The sequence below is a fragment of the Abramis brama genome (assembly GCF_963993115.1).
Source record: "Abramis brama genome assembly, chromosome: 18".
Lineage (NCBI taxonomy): Eukaryota > Metazoa > Chordata > Actinopteri > Cypriniformes > Leuciscidae > Abramis > Abramis brama.
In genome coordinates this window covers 13864443-13883083 of record NC_139980.1, presented here as the reverse complement: position 1 = coordinate 13883083, position 18641 = coordinate 13864443, and the positions used below count along the sequence as shown (strand labels likewise).

The 18641-nt window shown below is 37.9% G+C and overlaps 1 protein-coding gene across 1 annotated transcript in view; it reads right to left on the bottom strand.

Annotated features, from left to right (window-relative positions):
- ftr63 (finTRIM family, member 63) overlaps positions 1 to 15958 on the bottom strand; it is a gene marked incomplete at its 3' end in the record, with an annotated part of 24456 nt that extends 8498 nt beyond the window's left edge. Inside the window, 8 exon segments of the mRNA XM_084090236.1 lie at positions 1616 to 2320; positions 9260 to 9593; positions 10202 to 10303; positions 10426 to 10585; positions 10682 to 10915; positions 11048 to 11143; positions 11387 to 12010; positions 15892 to 15958. Coding sequence (XP_083946362.1) covers positions 1616 to 2320; positions 9260 to 9593; positions 10202 to 10303; positions 10426 to 10585; positions 10682 to 10915; positions 11048 to 11143; positions 11387 to 11965 — 2210 coding nt within the window. The 5' untranslated portion in view covers positions 11966 to 12010; positions 15892 to 15958.
- Positions 15959 to 18641: the final 2683 nt, after the last annotated feature.

Sequence of the window (18641 nt, the reverse complement as noted above, 5' to 3'; positions counted from 1 at the left end):
TCATGTAGTGTGGATGATTGGATGAAAGTCAGTGGAGAATCGGGAATCTGCATTAGCCAAGGAGATGATGCTGGAACTTTTGTCAGGTGCCGCTCTAATGAAAATATAAAGATATCTGCCTGAAGAAAACAATCAAATTTCCCAACTCATTTATGATTGCAGTAAATGCACGTGTACATTTTTTTACCTTTTCTCATTCCATCAATAGAAAATTGGTTTAGTGATGATGAAATCATTTTTTTCAGGATGATAATAAATCTTGCTATAGAGCAAAAAGTGTTCAAGCTTTTCATCAGGAAAGGCATCTCAACTGAATGACATGGACAGTAAACAGTCTGGATCTCAGTCGAAAATCTATGGTGGAAATTAAAAACACTGGTCCACGATAAGGCTCCATCCCGCAAAGCTGATCTGTCAACCGCTATTTGAGAAACTTGGAACCAGCTTGATGGGGAATATTGTTTCTCATTAATGAAGTCCATCCTCCAAGAATTCAGGCTGTCAAAAGCCAGAGAAAGATATCTATATCTATATAATTTTTATTTTATTTATTTTTTTGATGATGGTGATGATTCCATTTTTTTCCCTATACTTGCTCTGGAAAATACTACAGTACGGAGCCCCTGAAGGGACCTTTGCAAAAATAAAAAATATACAGACTTTCGCGTGCTCACGCGTTACAATTTCCGGTTTGCGTTATAGTGTCATTAGCCTACTACAAATGTGGGAATAGGGATGAGATGAGAGTGTGCTTGGAGCATGCCTCCAGAGATTTGTCTTATTATAGGCAGATGAGAGGGTGTCTCTTACCATCGGAGAAAGCGTTCTGCTTACATGGATCACACGAGGCACCTCAGGTCAAAGTTTTATGACAGTCAGTTTCTTGTGGAATATTAGCGCGTTCGTCTTGTGAATAAATTTGGTGTTATATCGCTAGTAAATGTACAGTATAGGACTGCATTGTTTGTGGACTGTGCTTTACTGTAGGAAAAAAATGTCACGATCCACACTCAAGGAAACACAGGAAGATCCAATAGTGCAGTATGTAATTTAATAGGGAAATCCATAATTCATTAACAGTCCAGGCAGGGGTCAAAATCCATAAAGCAATCCAAACAAGAGACAAAACAAGAACAGGCAAGACAGAGCGGAAAACAGACCTCAAAGTGGTGTGACGAATAACAAGGACTCCGTAACAAACACTAAAACAGATATAAATACACACAGAACTAACAATCATGATGGGGAACAGCTGGGTACAATGAACAGTGATGAGTGCAGACAAGGATTGTGGGAAATGCAGTTCCTAATGAGAATGACACCGTGGGGGAAGGGGACCTCTAGTGGACACCAGGGAACATAACACAACACTGTGACATAACCCCCCCTCTACGGAGCGGCTACCACTACCAGACACTCCAAGACTAGACACAAACAAAACAAGAGTCCAGGCAGGGGGTGGAATGGTGGAGGATCAAGGGGCGGGATGGGGGGCCAGGTCCATGGAGGGGAACAGGAACAGGAACAGGAGGGAACAGCTTAGCCGGCAACCAGAACAAAACAGACAGTCCATCGGGCGGCCAAGGCGGAGACCAGAGCGGGCAGAGCAAGTCGCCTGAGCGGCGCGTCAGGGATGGCAGTAACTTCCGGGATGGTCTCTGGGTTAGGAGCCACCGGACAAGTCGTTGAGGAGGGGTTTCTCTTCCTCCTCCGTCTCCGGACCACCGGACTCGAGACCACCACAACTGGGACCACCGGACTCGGGACCACCGGAACCGTCACGGAGGGCGTCTTCCTTCTCCTCCTCCGTGTTCGAGAGCGGGTGGATGCTGCTGTCTCCCCGGAATCTACCGGGAACGCAGCACTCTGTTCAGTGAGACGAGCCCACCAAGTGAAACATTCAAATAAGGTCATCTGAGGCTCCGCCTCTGGTTCTTTGGGGAGACTGGAGGTCTTACCCCTCCTCCGCTGTTTCTGATGGCTATGTACAGGCTCTGGGCTGGACGGAAACCACGGCGAACAGAGCTCTGGGCTGGGCGGAATCAGAGGTGGATGGAGCTTTGGGCTGGGCGGAGTCAGCGGCGGATGGGGCTCTGGACTGGACATCACTAACCCAGGGTCAAAGAGGGGCCAGAGTGGAGAGTGGTGTCGGGATTCCTCTCGACCACCTCCTCTACTGCGGCCTCCTCTACTGCGAAATTTGACCAACCGGGTCCCTTCAAAAAATTGTCCTCTCTCCCACTCGGTGGCTGGGGAAGAGACACTGGCGAACATACTGCTGGATCTTGTGTTGGACGGAGTCCTTCTGTCACGATCCACACTCAAGGAAACACAGGAAGAGTGTCATTGCAGAGTCGCAAAAAAATACATTTAAGATTACACTAAAAACTTAATTGTAATTTAATACATATTTAATTCATTAAAAATATTTTTATACCATCATTCATGATAAAGCGTTATCATCATTAAGCACACAGCAGTTGACACAACACTTAATGTTTTATTTTAATTAAACAACATACAAATATTTATAATTAAATTCATGTTGTCTTTATTCATTAAAATGCATAATATCAGCGTCATATGCATACATCAGTTACAATTCAAGTCTTATCATAACTGGTAAAAAGTCTGTACCCTATTTTTATTTTTTTGCAAAGGTCCCCTCAGGGGCTCCGTAGTTTCATGAGAACAGAGTGTTATAATAAAATATTGTTGTGTCATATCTGTGATTTGTTTGCTATAAAGTAAAACATCTGGGGGAACATCCTGTAAAAGTGGTGATTCCATCATTTTTTTCAGTGGGTTGTAGGCCTACTACTACTAGACTACTATTATGTGCTTCAAACACAAAACAAGTTAACCAAACATTATAACAACAAATCCAGGATATTAAATAGTCCACAACCAATACTGAGATAAATAAAAGCAAAAACTTACTGACCTTTAAAAATAGTTTTCATTTATGTTTAGTTTACTTAATAGGAAACAAATAAGGTAAAATTACCTAGTTCCACTAAAATAAAACAGAACACTCTAAGCTCTTTTAAGTTTTATTGATAAAGTTTCAAAATGTACATTTGCCCTTTTTTTACACAATGTGGTAATATTGTTTCTTTCAATAGCCAAATCTGTAAGATATTTATCATTTCCCCCATGGAAATGAATTGGTAAGTCGGATTTGGTTTCCCCCAATGCTAAACCATAGCTACAGAGTGTATTTTTTTTAAATAGTATATATTTTTTAAATAAAATGTATTTTTATGTTTTAATATAAAAGTATTATTTTATATTAATTTTATATCCCCTGCCATGCTGGCACATCAAGGTGTACTTCAAAGCCAGATCGAGAAGTTGTCTTTGTCGTTTTGTCGTATCCTGTAATATGAGGCCGCCCGTCGAGAGAGATAGGTTCTGGATGGATGTTTGGATCCTGTAATTTTCACTCCAGAGTCCAGACTGCTAGAAAAGTCATGAACTAGCTGCGAAGGTAGGTGGTTCCAATGGCCTTTTCTATTCTGGGAAATTATTAGTTAGCCTACTACTGTAAATCTAAGTAGGCCTACAGCAGTGCAAATTGACCGCGAAAAACACCACACACAATTCCACCAGTAAAATTGCTACTTAAGGCCAATTTATACTTCTGCGTCGGACCTACGCCGGAGCCTCTACGCTGTAGGCAACGCGTTGGTTTTCATTTATACTTCTGCGTCGTTGTCCGCGTTGACACTTGCAGAGGGAGCGTGTGAAACCCGAGGGAGCGATCCTAGCAGACCAATCACAGCGCTTGCGTCCGCGTAGAGTTGACGCGTTGTTACATTTTTGGAGAGGTGCACGTCAGGGTACGCCGAAGGGTACGTGTGTCGCTGTGTCTGTTAAAAAATATAAAGATTCATCACTAACCAGATATTTAAGTTTTCGCCATAAATATCTGGTTAGTGATGAATCTTTATATTTTTTAATGCAAACTAAATAGTAGCAGGTTAACGTTAGTTTAGAAGAACTGCCCCCGGCTTATGCTCTATAACGCCTGTAACGTTAAGTCAGAAGCGGATTTCCTTCATGTTGATAGCTAGCGTACTTGATTAATAAATGTGATTTTATAAACATAGATTGCATATGTAGCCTCTTATAAGGTCAGAATGATACTGGTTACTGGCGGTAGGTCTTGATAAGCCTAGGCCCTAGGGCTTCTACCTATCCCTTTTCGAACAGGTTGATTATTATGCTAAAACTTGTTTATTTATTTGTATGGATATTTCATACGCATTGCTGTCTTTTTTAATTTTATTATTATTTTATTAATTGTTCAAAATAAAGATTTCATTCATTCATTCATCTAATAATTTTGTTATTTACCATTTTAAGTCGGTGGAAGCGCCTGCGTGTTCATTATTTTATATATCATACGGTTGGGAATTTAAAATCAAGCCTGAAATCGGATACCCAAGGTTAGGATTCGGATTCTTGTTATAAAATTACATTTTCGATTCCTCCCTTGATTTATTCGCGCTTATTTTCGTCTAAATCAGAATTTTCTTTTACACGTCTCTGAGGACCTGACCTGGCGATCTGCCAGGACCTTGTGCAGTTACCTCAGTCTATGTTCATTCATACACTTTTGTTACAAATTGATTTATATTAGTAACACCAATGGCTTTTTATTTTGCACAAGTGATGGTTTAGAGCTTATCCCCTATTGTGATGTGACTTATTACAGATGATGCTACATATTCTGATTAGCCTACTCTTGATTCAGCTGGAAAATATTTTTTTGTATTTACAGGTTTCTTGTCAGGATAAATCCTGAAAATTCAAAATGCACATCACAGTTCCAGGTGAGCAGAAAGAGTGGGAAGGTTGTTCGGAGGAAGACCATGGCCTTGAATCCACACATTGCATCTTACATCAGGGACTTTGCAGAATATGATTGGCAAAATCATTAAGGTAAGAGTAATATTAGGGATGTGCAGTGGAGCCCATATCTGTAGAAATGAGTTGTGTCTGAATCTGTATTTAGAAAAATCAAGTGTGGAAATGACATTTTTCAAATTGATAGTCTGTTTTAAAATGTAATTATGTTCCCTTCACAGTTTCCATTTAACAAATATGCCTTGTATAAGTCAAAGAATTCGTATTTTATATTATAATCGTAACATCTCTTTAAATAAGTTTTAATTAAAACATGAAATGGTAAAAAATAGGGTTGAGTGATATGGTCAAAAATCATCTTGATAAAATGTTTCATACACTGAAAAAAATTTGGAGTAGGATTTAATTGAAAAAAGCTAGGCAACTTTTTTCACTCAGAAAATGCTAGTAAATTTACAAAGATTTGCCATGCAAGTAAAAACCTAAACATATTCATCAGTAGCTTTAATTAGAAATCTTTTAAGTTAAATTTACTTGGAATATGGAATTAAGTAAACTTTACTTAAACTAGTTAAGTGAAAGTAACACAGAAAATAAGTAATTTTAACTTGGCTAGTAAAAGGTTGATTAATATCGATTTAGTTGAAATTTCCTTTGCATTACATTTCACTCAAACAATAATATTGAATTATACCAGTCATTTATAGTATGTGCTTTACTTAGATTATCTACGGTAACATTTGATGGATCGTTTTTGTGTTTGAATGTGTCATTTTGAGCAGAAAATTTACCTTATTCAAGGTCCAGTGCATGATGGGAACCCCAGTATCAGAAAAGCTGAGTAATTTTTACTTAATTTTATTGAGTTGATATTTACGCTTTCATTTCTACTCGCTTGAATTAAGTACTGATATGGAATTTACTTCGTTTTTTTTGTTCTTGCCTGAACTAACTTTTTCATGTAAATTACATTGTTTTTTTTTCAGTAGTATTTACTTCACCAAAAAATCATTTTTTACAGTGTATCAGTCAGTATTGATAATTATCACAATCATTGTCAAATATTTATTTATTTTAAGTTTCAAATGTTCTCAAACATACATTAAATAATGAAGACAACAGGTAAAGTTAAAATATAATGAAATGTAATAGGGGTGGGAATCTTTTTTGATTCAACGATTCGATTCAAATCGATTCTTTGGGTCACGATTTGATTCAAAGGAGGCGGTACTTTTGAAATTGGGAATTCTCTTTTGAATCAAATTTCAATTTGATATATGCATAGAATAGATTTAAAATCTATGATCAAATCTAAAATCAAATCTATGCATATATCTAAATGAAATTTGATTCAAAATCGAGAATCGAACAGAAGAGAAATGATCAGCAGCTACTGTTAGTCCTAATCGAGTGGGAGTTATTTAGTTTAAATTATACACACCTCATATCTGCGTTAATTTAATTTAACCCGCTGCCGCTCAGCGTTCACATTCTCCTCTCACGGCGTGAGCTCACGCACGTCTTTTTCATCATTAAAATTAGTAAGCATCAAGTCGACAGACATATCTATGAAAGGAACTGACTATCGTAAGCATTGTAAGCCTAAATTGATCGTAGAAACCATTGGTGGTAATTGCTCTATAATCAGTTTAAGGTTACAATGCTTTAGGGAAACGCAGCCCTGATAAGTGGCCGATTGTTTGGAGTCAGAAAATACGGGCCAATTGCCTTCTCAATATTTATTACTTTAGCTTCTGATACAGGACATGTTCATTCTCTTTTATAGAGTATTTGTTCGTTACCAAAGAAAACCGCTTGCGTGTCCATGTTGAACGTGTTTCTTGTATGTAAAAACTAAAGTAGCCTAGCTATTTTCTGTGAATGTGCAAGACTTCCGGTTCATTACCCGCTATATGGAAATAACGAGATGAATAACAAAGTTCTGTAAATGATAAAAATATTTGTGCTACAAACTAGTGTTTACAATTATGACAAATTCAATACATCAAAATATCAAGAAGCATAACAAGCTTTTTTGTACAGCTACTGTAAGCGGATGACACCGGAAGCCAGACACATTCCATTTTAAATGGCCGTGCCACTCTTCCGTGAAAAATAAGGTTGATACCATAGGCAAAAAAAATTCTCCTAAAAAGGTGTTGATAATGTGAGTTAGGTTTTTTTGATTATTAGTTGTATGTTTTGCCTCTGATTGATTTGTGCTTATCATTCCTTGCAGGATTATCAGAAGTGCTGTCGCTCTTCTACCACTTCACACCATCACTACCCTCCTCTTCTGGCCTTCATCCTCACCTGTCTTGCTTTCTTTCTAAGTTTCTTTTTTACCTGTTCAGGATCATTTTTGCATGAATTGAAATACATGAATTGTTCACTGATCTTAATTATTCAAAATATATTGTTCATTAGGCCTAGTCTTCTTTTAAAACAGATTTTTATTGTTGTATTATATTACATTATTATTAATAATGTATTGTTTAAAAATACACAATAAACCTTGTTGTGCAGTTAAAGCTTCAATTGTTCTTTTTTTCTATTAACAGTAAAAATAATATTCCTACAGATTTTCTACATATTCTACAGGTAACACAGTAGCACTATAAAAGTAGTAAAATAACATTTCATAACTGTATAATACTATACAGTATTATTAAAAATTAACGGTGTAATACTGTGCTTTAACGTGGTAAATAATTACAGTCAAATAATGTATTTAATTTTACAGTATGCTTAACAGTACTGTATTTTGTGTTACAGTAATTTTACTGTTGAATGAAATGCAGCAACTACTGGATAATTGTTGCCAGTAAGTTACTGTTAATTTGACAATAATTTTTTTACAGTGTAGACCATGGGGAAAAGTTAAATCATACACTTATACAGACTGTAAATGATGTATAAGATGAGTCATATTTACAAAAACAATTCATCACATATTTCTGACTCATTTCAGAAGCATCATACAGTACTACATTCTCTTTAATAAATAAATGATTCAATAACAAATACATTTTTTAACAGTCACTTTTCACCACCTGTGACGAAACAATGTAATCGATAAATGCGTTATTTTAAGCGCCACGTTTCTATCAAAAGCTGATTTACTCTATTTTGATCGCTATCGTAGACATCAGTGTTTATATTTGAACTTTAAACTTTTATCCCAGTATTTCTATGACAATTTTAACTATTGCATCACAGAAATAATGATACTATGAGACTGTCTGTGAAGCTGTTTCATGACAACTCTCTCCGGGTCAGCGGCAGCGCAGATTGACACAGATTTGAATGTTGCAATATGATTTGTCAAAGATTTAATAGACAAACAAAATGGAAGGAGATCGCATGGGTGTCTGAATCAAGATCACAGTCTTTTAAAGATGAATCGTGCAACTCTATGTCCTATCTCTCTCTCATCATATGAGTATGTGCTGCGAGGGCTTTTTTCCCCCAGTGCATTCAGTCTCACGTCGCTTTCACGCGTCCACTTACATTACGTGACTAAACACTCATAGATAACGACACATTTCATCCTCTGTTGAAACTAAAGTGGCTAACTTCTGTCAACCTCATCTAAGCAAGGACAAAAATAAAGCAATTTGATTTGAATTAATATGGATTCTGTAGTAAAAAAAAATCGATTTTAAAATCGCAAAAAAAAAAAAAAAAAAAAAAAAACTCGCGATACCTAGGTTAATCGATTTTTTCTCCCAGCCCTAGTGGCAACCATAGACTGTATAAACAACAGGTCAGAAATTTCAGTTTTGAAAATATGGGACCTTTAAGGGTTTTATGTTGAAGTTTTTTGATTGTATTTTATTTAATGTGTTTATATTTTGTACGCTGCATGTTTTCCTTTGATGCTTTCCTCTCCTACAACTTTCTGTTTTACAGCACTCTGGCACAACTCTGTTGCTTTTAAATGTGATATAGAAATACATTTTGACTTGACTTGAAGGAACCCAAACCCCATCATGTACAGAAATGGATAAAAAAACCTTGGGAGAATCCAGGCTCAGTCAAGGCGGGCCAGTTCTTCTCTGGCCAATAAATGAACATGGTGTGATTATGATTCAGGCTGCATCACAATTCAGAATCAGAAGTCAGATTGTGGATTGGAAGCATTCAAATGATATTCATGATATGACACTGTAAAGCAGGGGTGCTTAATCATGTTCCTGGAGATCTACCTTCCAGCAAAGTTCAGCTCCAACCCTATCAAATATACTTAAACTCGGTAATTAAGATCTTCAGGAGCACTTGATAACTACGGACATGTATGTTGGAACAGGGTTGGATCTTAACTCTGCAGGTCAGTAGATCTCCAAGAAAATGATTTGGTCCCCCTGCTGTAAAGGGTCTGGGTCATCAGTTTGGTGGTGTGGAGGGTCTAGGCTGTGAACCTGGATTTCTGAAGCTCCTGGACCATGACTCTAAGGTTGACGAGGGTCTGGGCTGTGACCCTGGATCTCTAAAGCTCCTGGACCATGACTCTAAGGTTGACGAGGGTTTGGGCTGTGACCCTGGATCTCTGAAGCTCCTGGACCATGACTCGAAGGTTGACGAGGGTCTGGGCTGTGACCCTGGATCTCTGAAGCTCCTGGACCATGACTTGAAGGTTGATGAGGGTCTGGGCTGTGACCCTGGATCTCTGAAGCTCCTGGACTGTGAGTCGGACACTGTGAAGAATCTAGGCTGTGACGCTGTGGGGGAAAGTTCATGGTCAGAAGTTAAACATTCAGTCAAACAAAGGTGCAAATTTGTAATGAAAACAAACCACTGAGATGCTCAATGAGTTATCAGTTTGGGTGGAAATGTTGTAAAGCTCAGTCAGCGTGGCTTTAAGACCCCATTGCGGAGTATTCCCGGCATCCCGGCATTAATTGTACCACTACACCACAATAAAGGACACATATTGCTCTGTTCCAGAGCAGCTTTGGGACTTTCTGGTCACTGCCTAGTTCATCTTCTCCTGGTCTACAGGTAGAAACTTAAATCTGCTAAGCCTGCAGTAAGGACCATAAAGAGATGCACCTATGAAGTGGAGCAGGATCTACAAGACTATGTTTTGAATCCACTAAGAAGTTACTCTGAAAAGCAGATCAAGTTTTCAGTTATCAGTGTTGAAAAGCCTGAAAGGCATCGCCAACTACAAGACAGAAGATCAGGAAAGAACTTGGCCCAAACAATGTCTCATTCACCTGTCTAAAAGCATGTGCAGACTAGCTTTCACCAATCTTCACCCAGATCTTCAACACATCTCTGGAGCAGTACAAAGTCCCTTTTGGTTAATTTTATTAGGAGCCCTTACATTGTAAGTCATCCTCGTCCTCATCCTCATCCTCATCATCATCATCATCTTCCTCCTCATCCTCTTCCTCCTCAGATGAGAAATTGACCGCAATGTATCTCACTATGGAAACCAACAGTCATTTAAATTGTGATATTTATTCAAAGAGAAAAATTATAACAATCACATCTATATGTTAGTCTACATGATGCACATCTACTATTTGAACATCTGCAGTACTTTACCTCTACCAGATATCTTTCCTATCGCCTCTTTGCAGAAATCCTCAACTTTCTTTTGTAGCAGAGAGACATATTTTCTAACATCATCATACTTGATGCTAGTATTGATGGCAATCGGGAAAAAATTTGTAGATTCTGGGGGAAATAGGAAATGCCGGAAATTCTGTAGACAAAAAAAAAAAAAAAAAAAAAAAAAAAAGTAGTTTAGCAGACCAGCTATCAACCATCCAAAATATATATCACTATCCTGTTCTACTACCTGTAGGAAAAGGATGTGATGCTCTGTGTGTGAAAGCTGCTCAATTTCAGCATCTTTTCTCTTCAGGTCATCAATCTCCTTTTTCATTTGCTCCATGAGTTTGTCAGCTGATCTCACTACAGCCTTTTCTCGAGATTCGATCAGCTGTATCACCCTAGAGCGGCATCTTTCAATGGAGCGGATCAACTCAGTAAAGATCCACTCGCTGTTTTTTACTTCTGCCTGCATGGTGCGCTGTTGGGACACACATCGCAGTCAGCTCTTATACTGCTGTTGCACATAGACTGTGCGCCTCAGTGGGACTGAAAGTGCTGCAGCACTGGGTTAATCACTGATGGGAACAGAGTCAACACATAGCCAACTCACCTTATGAGTCTGCACAACCTCTTTCAGCTCCTGAAGTTCTGTCTCTCTCTGCTGGATTCTCTTCTGGAAGTTTCTTTGTGTTTGTTCCAGATGTTGCTGTTGAACAAAGAAATTGCTTAAAATGCTCTAACAGATAACTATTTTTGAGTCACTAAATCACTTAACTGACTTTGTATGTAATGTTGACAATATACAAACACTATTTATGTAACTGCACTTTCAGGATGCACTCACATCCTGTTACAATTGAACCGTAAAGAGAGAAGCAGCTTTTTACATTTTAACTATAATTTGAAATGTAATTTTTTAATGTAAAATTAGTAATAATCTTATTTATACCTGCTTATTTTTCCTCTCTGCTTTAGGTCTTACAGTGTTGTGGTTTTTATGTTTATCCTTGGTACACAGGTAACAAATGCAGCTCTGGTCAGTGCGGCAGTAGATTTCCAATTTTTTATTGTGTTGAGGACAGATCATCTGCTGGAGTTGTCCAGTGGCATCGATCACTTTGTGTGGATTTCCTGAGCGAAATTCTTCATGACGTTCAAAATGAGTTTGACAATAAGATTCCAGACACACCAGACAGGACTTGACGGCTTTGAGTTTTCTTCCAGTGCAGACGTCACACTCCAAATCTCCAGATCCAGCAGGAACATCAGATTGGAGTTTAGTCTTCTTCAGTTTTTCCACCATTTCAGCCAAAATGGTGTTTTTACCTAAAACAGGTCTTGGAGTGAAGGTCTGTCTGCACTGTGGGCAGCTGTAAACTCCCTTCTGATCTTCCTGAGTCCAGCAGCCGGTAATACAGCTCATACAGTAACTGTGTCCACAAGGAATTGTCACTGGATTCTTCAGTAGATCCAAGCAAACTGGACAGATGAACTGGTCTTGTCCCACTGAAATATTGGCTTCAGCCATTTCACTGCATACAAACTCAGTAACTTGCGCTGCAGGTTCTTTCAGCTGAAGAGTTGAAAAAGTTTGCTGATTATTTGTCTTAGAGACTGCCCATACAGAAAAAAAAAATATTGAAATATATTTTAAAGTGTCAAAAATATGTGGCATATATTCCAAATACATTGAAATATATTTGCATTGTTGTTTACTTATATTTATCATTTTGAAATATATTCTGAAATATAACAAAAATATATGATGTTAAGTGTGAAATATATTTACATTTATAACATGTAATGCAAAATATATGACAAAATATATGGTCATAAAATGTTTAGCTTGCTAAAGAAGGATCGAACATGTATTTTGATCATAGTAATTCCTCTACCTTTTCCCCTATACACAACAGTAGGCTACCATATTTCACTACTGTACTATGACACACAGCTATAATAAATACTGTACTTACATTTAAATGACTGCAATGTAAAATGACAGATAGTTGCTTTCCTAGGATTATTAGGCCATATTAGGTGGCACGTACCTAACACTAAGTGCAATTATTAGATTTATTGTTGTGTTTTATTGACATCTTTCCTGAAGTCATTTAAATATTGAAAATATGCACAATATTGATATACTGTATCTAGGAAACAAATGCAGTTGCTAACTATGCTGAAACACTGATCACATCTAATAGCTAAACCTAAACAAAGTGTCTATCCTTCTACCCCCAGACGCAGTGTTGAAGAAATTTCCACAGGCCACCAAGGGACAACTGGGGACAGCTGTCAACTCAAAAATAGCTGAACTCAGATTTAAAATGAAATAAATAAAAATGTAAAAAATAAATTGAAAATGTTAACTTTTTAAATTTCAAAATATATTTCAAATGAAACAATTTGCAAAAGTTAAAACATATATGAACATATATGTTGTTAGTAAATATATTGACATATAAATATATTCACATATTTAACTAAAATATATTAAAAAAAAAAAAAAAAAAAATATATATATATATATATATATATATATATATATATATATATATATATATATATATATATATATATTTACATATATTTAACTAAAATATATTTATTAGGCCAATTTCGAATATTTCAAAAAATATATTTCAAAATATATTCTGAAAATATATTTCAAATATATTTCTTTTGTGTATGGGATCGCTAGAACAGATTTAGATCAGGCATACTACTGGCATACTAATGTGGAAGTCCAAGCCATAGACAGTATGGTCCAAGCTCGGACTCATCTCTTCAATAGGACTCATCTCTTCAATAGGACTCATTTGTTCACCACACCGGCAGATTTGAAATAATACGGCCACCGTAGGAGTTAAAAAGCCCTCGGAATGGGAGGGGCTAGAAAGTAATATCAGAGCCCCCTCATTCTCTGGTAATTCAGTTGGTAGTCATATACAATTTGACCGCTAGATGGGAGTAAATCCTACACATTGTGGCTTTAAAAAACGATTTCTTCCTTCCTTTGCTTTGAACTTTGTAACTTTGCAGAAGTATGGTGTACATTTTAGGACATCCTCAGACATATGAAGACAAGACATCATGCCTCAGACTAAAAGGCTTCAGTCATTGGACAAAACGGCATCGCGCCTCAGACTGAAAAGCTTCAGGTCTCAGGAAAAACAATGTCAGGTGTCAGGTCTCGTACAATTAGGCATCAGATGAAACAGCCTCAGACAAAAAGGCATCGGACGAAACGGACTCAGATGGAGTTTGGAGGTTCGCATTGCCCCGCCCCATGTGACATCACATGTACGCGATTCATAGCTCGAAAGAACGCTTTACTTGATTCATTTCTGAAGTCTCTAAGGTTGATTAAAAACAAGAAAAGTGAGATTCTTGAAATATTATGATGATATTTTTGACAATACCACTGATGCATAATGTTTCCTCTGTGTATGTCTTTTATTTATTTATTTATTTTATATATGTGAAGCTTTACATATACTTGATATAATTTAATTCCTGTAGAAGTTCTATGTCCTTTATATCCGCTTGTTATCTGATACATATTCAATAAAAGAAAAAAAAGAAAAAGAAAAAAAGAACGCTTTACTTCACAATAGTTTGCCAACATACAAGCTAGCTGAATATGTCATCTAACTTTTTTAAACGTGCAAATAAAACTCGTGAAATGCATGTTCTCTTCAACATAATTAGTGTATAGTACAGGCCAAAAGTTTGGAAACATTACTATTTTTAATGTTTTTGAAAGAAGTTTTTTCTGCTCATCAAGCCTGCATTTATTTGATCAAAATGTAATATTGTGATATATTATTACGTTTTAAAATAATTGGTTTTCAATTTATTATACTTTAAATTATCATTTATTTCTGTGATTCAAAGCTGAATTTTCAGCATCATTACTCCAGTCTTCAGTGTCACATGTGACATCCAGTCTATCACATGATCCTTTAGAAATCATTCTAATATTCTGATTTATTATAAGTGTTGGAAACAGTTCTGCTGCCTAATATATTTGATGAATAAAAGGTTAAAAAGAACTGCATTTATTCAAAATAAAAACAACATCTAATAATATAAATCTTCTTTACAGGGGCGGATCTAGAAAAATATTATGGTGTGGCGAGAGGGGTGCAGGAATTTTTGACGGGTGGCAACATATGGCAGATGTGAATTTAATCACAGTTAAATTGGCCATAACTTTTAATTCGTTGCTGCCAACTGGGGTGATCCGCCCCTACTTCTTTACTATCACTTTTTATCAATTTAACACATCCTTGCTGAATAAAAGTATTGATTTATTTTAAAAAAAAAATAAAGAAAAAAATGACTGACCCCAAATTACTGACCAGTGTATATTGTTGTTACAAAAGATTTATATTTTTAAAACATTTGCTTCTTTTTTTTATTTTTATTTTTTTACGTTTTATTCATCAAAGTATCCTAAAAAGTATCACAGGTTATGAAAAAATATTAAGCAGCAGAACTGTTTCCAACTTTGATAATGAATCATCATATTAGAATGATTTCTAAAGGATCATGTGATAGACTGGAGTAATGATCCTGAAAATTCAGCTTTGCATCACAGAAATAAATGATAATTTAAAGTATAATAAATTGAAAACCAATTATTTTAAATTGTAATAATATATCACAATATTACATTTTTTCTGTATTTTTTATCAAATAAATGCAGGATTGATAAGCAGAAGAAACTTCTTTCAAAAACATTCTCTCTGTCCTAGCATGTATCCCATATTTGTATAGTGTTAAAAACTTTTTTTGTTGTTTCAAAAATTTTGGCCTGTACTGTATACAGTATATATATATATATATATATGGGGCGGGGCAATGCGAATCTCCAAACTCCATCTGAGTCCGTTTCGTCTGATGCCTTTTTGTCTGATGCCTTTTAGTCTGAGTCCGTTTCGTCTGATGCCTTTTTGTCTGAGGCTGTTTCATCTGATGCCTAATTGTACGAGACCTGACACCTGACATTGTTTTTCCTGAGACCTGAAGCTTTTCAGTCTGAGGCGCGATGCCGTTTTGTCCAATGACTGAAGCCTTTTAGTCTGAGGCATGATGCCTTGTCTTCATATGTCTGAGGTCTGAGGATGTCCTAAAATGTACACCGTAGGCCTACTGATGTTGTTTATGCTCAAACAGCAACATTACACACTAACTAAAGTTAGAAAAGTGAAATCATAATCAACCACCCCTTTAATGTTTATTGTCCCATCACAATGACAGTAAACTAATTATTACATTACATGAATCACATTACATAGGCCTATGTGTATAGCCTACTAAATATATTTTTAGTTCAAAATGGCGAAATTCGACAAAACTGTATTAGTTTGCCTGATTATTTTTGTCATTCGTTTAACATGACATAAAACAGCTGTCAAATATGAAATGTTTAGTTTAGCTACTTACATCTTATCTCGCACTTGACCTAAACTGAAGTGTCGAGAGACCACACATTTCAGGCAGGAAGTGAAGGGGCGGGGCCATTAAAACATAACACCACGGCCAGCGGAGAACTTCCACTCTAAGTATACTCCCATACACAAAAGAAATATATTTGAAATATATTTTCAGAATATATTTTGAAATATATTTTTGGAATATATGCAAATATTCGAAATTGGCCCAATAAATATATTTTAGTTCAATATGTGAATATATTTATATGTCAGTATATTTACTAACAACATATATGTTCATATATGTTTTAACTTTTGCCAATTGTTTCATTTGAAATATATTTTGAAATTTAAAAAGTTAACATTTTCACAAACAAACAACATATTTTCAATTTATTTTTTACATTTTTATTTATTTCATTTTAAATCTGAGTTCAGCTATTTTTGAGTTGACAGCTGTCCCCAGTTGTCCCTTGGTGGCCTGTGGAAATTTCTTCAACACTGCGTCTGGGGGTAGAAGGATAGACGCTTTGTTTAGGTTTAGCTATTAGATGTGATCAGTGTTTCAGCATAGTTAGCAACTGCATTTGTTTCCTAGATACAGTATATCAATATTGTGCATATTTTCAATATTTAAATGACTTCAGGAAAGATGTCAATAAAACACAACAATAAATCTAATAATTGCACTTAGTGTTAGGTACACGCCACCTAATATGGCCTAATAATCCTAGGAAAGCAACTATCTGTCATTTTACATTGCAGTCATTTAAATGTAAGTACAGTATTTATTATAGCTGTGTGTCATAGTACAGTAGTGAAATATGGTTGAAAGGCTTTTCACACAGCAGTTTACGTAATGTCTCATTCCCTCCTCTCAGGGAACTACAGTTACGTGAGTAACCAGAGACGTTCCCTTATCGAGTCGGTCCCTCAACATTACATATGGGGAACATATAAAACCCCCGCCATGTGGAAAACTGGCCGGCCCAGCTCGCATCGAGCTCCTGTACAACAGCTAAGCCCTCAGACTAAAGCATGCTAGCTCTAGGTCAGGTACCGGACCTGGTTGAAACACCCAAATGCACTCTTGGCACAGAGCCAACTCTGCGCCCACACCACCAGTATCTCACCAGTATCACCAGTATCTACCAGTAACAATATGTTTGTGCTTGAGAATACTGCCAGCTTATGAACGCGGGCATATAAAAGGGGGCCACATTAGAGTTAATGTGATTATTATCGACCGCAGCCATTACTATAGTAACTCGCTGCCTATACGACCTGGTTGAAACCATGGTTAGAAACACACGCCAGTCGGGGCGTGTCCCAAGGCGACTTAGTCACCCAATGGCTGCTCAGCTTTCTCCTCCTGCACTGACAGAACGTGTGGTGCGAACAAGAGAATGTCCAAGTTATAAAATCTCGCGAATGTGTTGTGAGATGACCAGCCCGCTGCGAGACAAATGTCCTGAATACATGCCTTTCGCCAAAGCCCATGACGACGCCAAACTCCTTGTGGAGTGGGCGTGCTCCCCCATTGGGCAATCGGTTCCTCGAGAAGCATAAGCTAGTCGCACAGCTTCCACAATCTAGTGTTATAGCCTCTGTTTTGACAGCGCGTTGCCTTTCTTGGCACCCACATAGCAGATGAAAAGCTGCTCCGAAGTTCGAAACTGGCTGGTCCTGTTCACATAAGCACGCAGCGCGTGCACGGGGCATAAAGTGCACTTCTGTGACACTGAATTATTGTCTAGTTCAGCGGGACAAAACACTTGATTTGTAACCACCTGAGCTCTGAACTGAGTTGAGTCTGACCATGGAATTGTCCGGTCCGAACTGCATACACACCGTCTTAACTGAGAGCACTTTAAGGTTGCTAGATTCGGCTGGTTTGAAGGGTGGGTCGGACAGCACACTGAGCACTAACGATAGGTCCCAAACTGGCATCTGACGAAGGATTAAGCCGCCTAGCCCCACGGAGAAAGGGGGAATGCTTCCCCACCGAATGGCCATCTAGCATGTCACGAAAGGGGGCGATAGTGGCCACGTAGACTTTCGCTGTAGACGGAGAGCTGCCAGCATCCAGACGTTCCTGCAGGAAGGTCAGAATAATGGAAATATCACAACCCTTGGGGTCTGTCAATACACCAGTTAGCAAACACCTTCCATTTCAGAGCGTATAAGCACCTCGTCGAAGGGGCTCTAGCCTCTGCTATTGTCTGCAGCACTCGCTGTGATACTCCGCATCGATCTGCCACACATGCAGGTCCCACAGCTCCGGGCTGAGGTGCCATATGGTGCCCCTCGCCTGGGATAAAAGGTCCCTTCTCGGCAGGACTTGCCACGGGGGGAGCTGCGACATGCTCACTAGTTCCGGGAACCACGGTTGGTTGGGCCACTTGGGCGCTACCAGAATCAACGCATATCTCTCTACCCTGATCTTTTGCAGCACTAGTAGCATTAGTTTGACCAGGGGAAAAATATATTTCCGCCCTTTGGGCCAGTGGCTCGACAGTGCGTCCCCTCCCTGAGGAGCCGTTGTCAGCGAGAAGTACAGCGGGCAGTGGGCATTCTCCTCTGAAGTAAAGAGGTCGATCTCCGCTTTGCCAAAGAGATTCCAGATCATATTTATCGTTTGCGGGTGTAGCCTCCACTCTCCGTGCACAATGCCGTCCCTGGACAGCATGTCCGCGCCGCAATTCAAACTGCCCGGTACGTGCACTGCTCATATCGAAAGAAGTACCCGATCTGTCCACA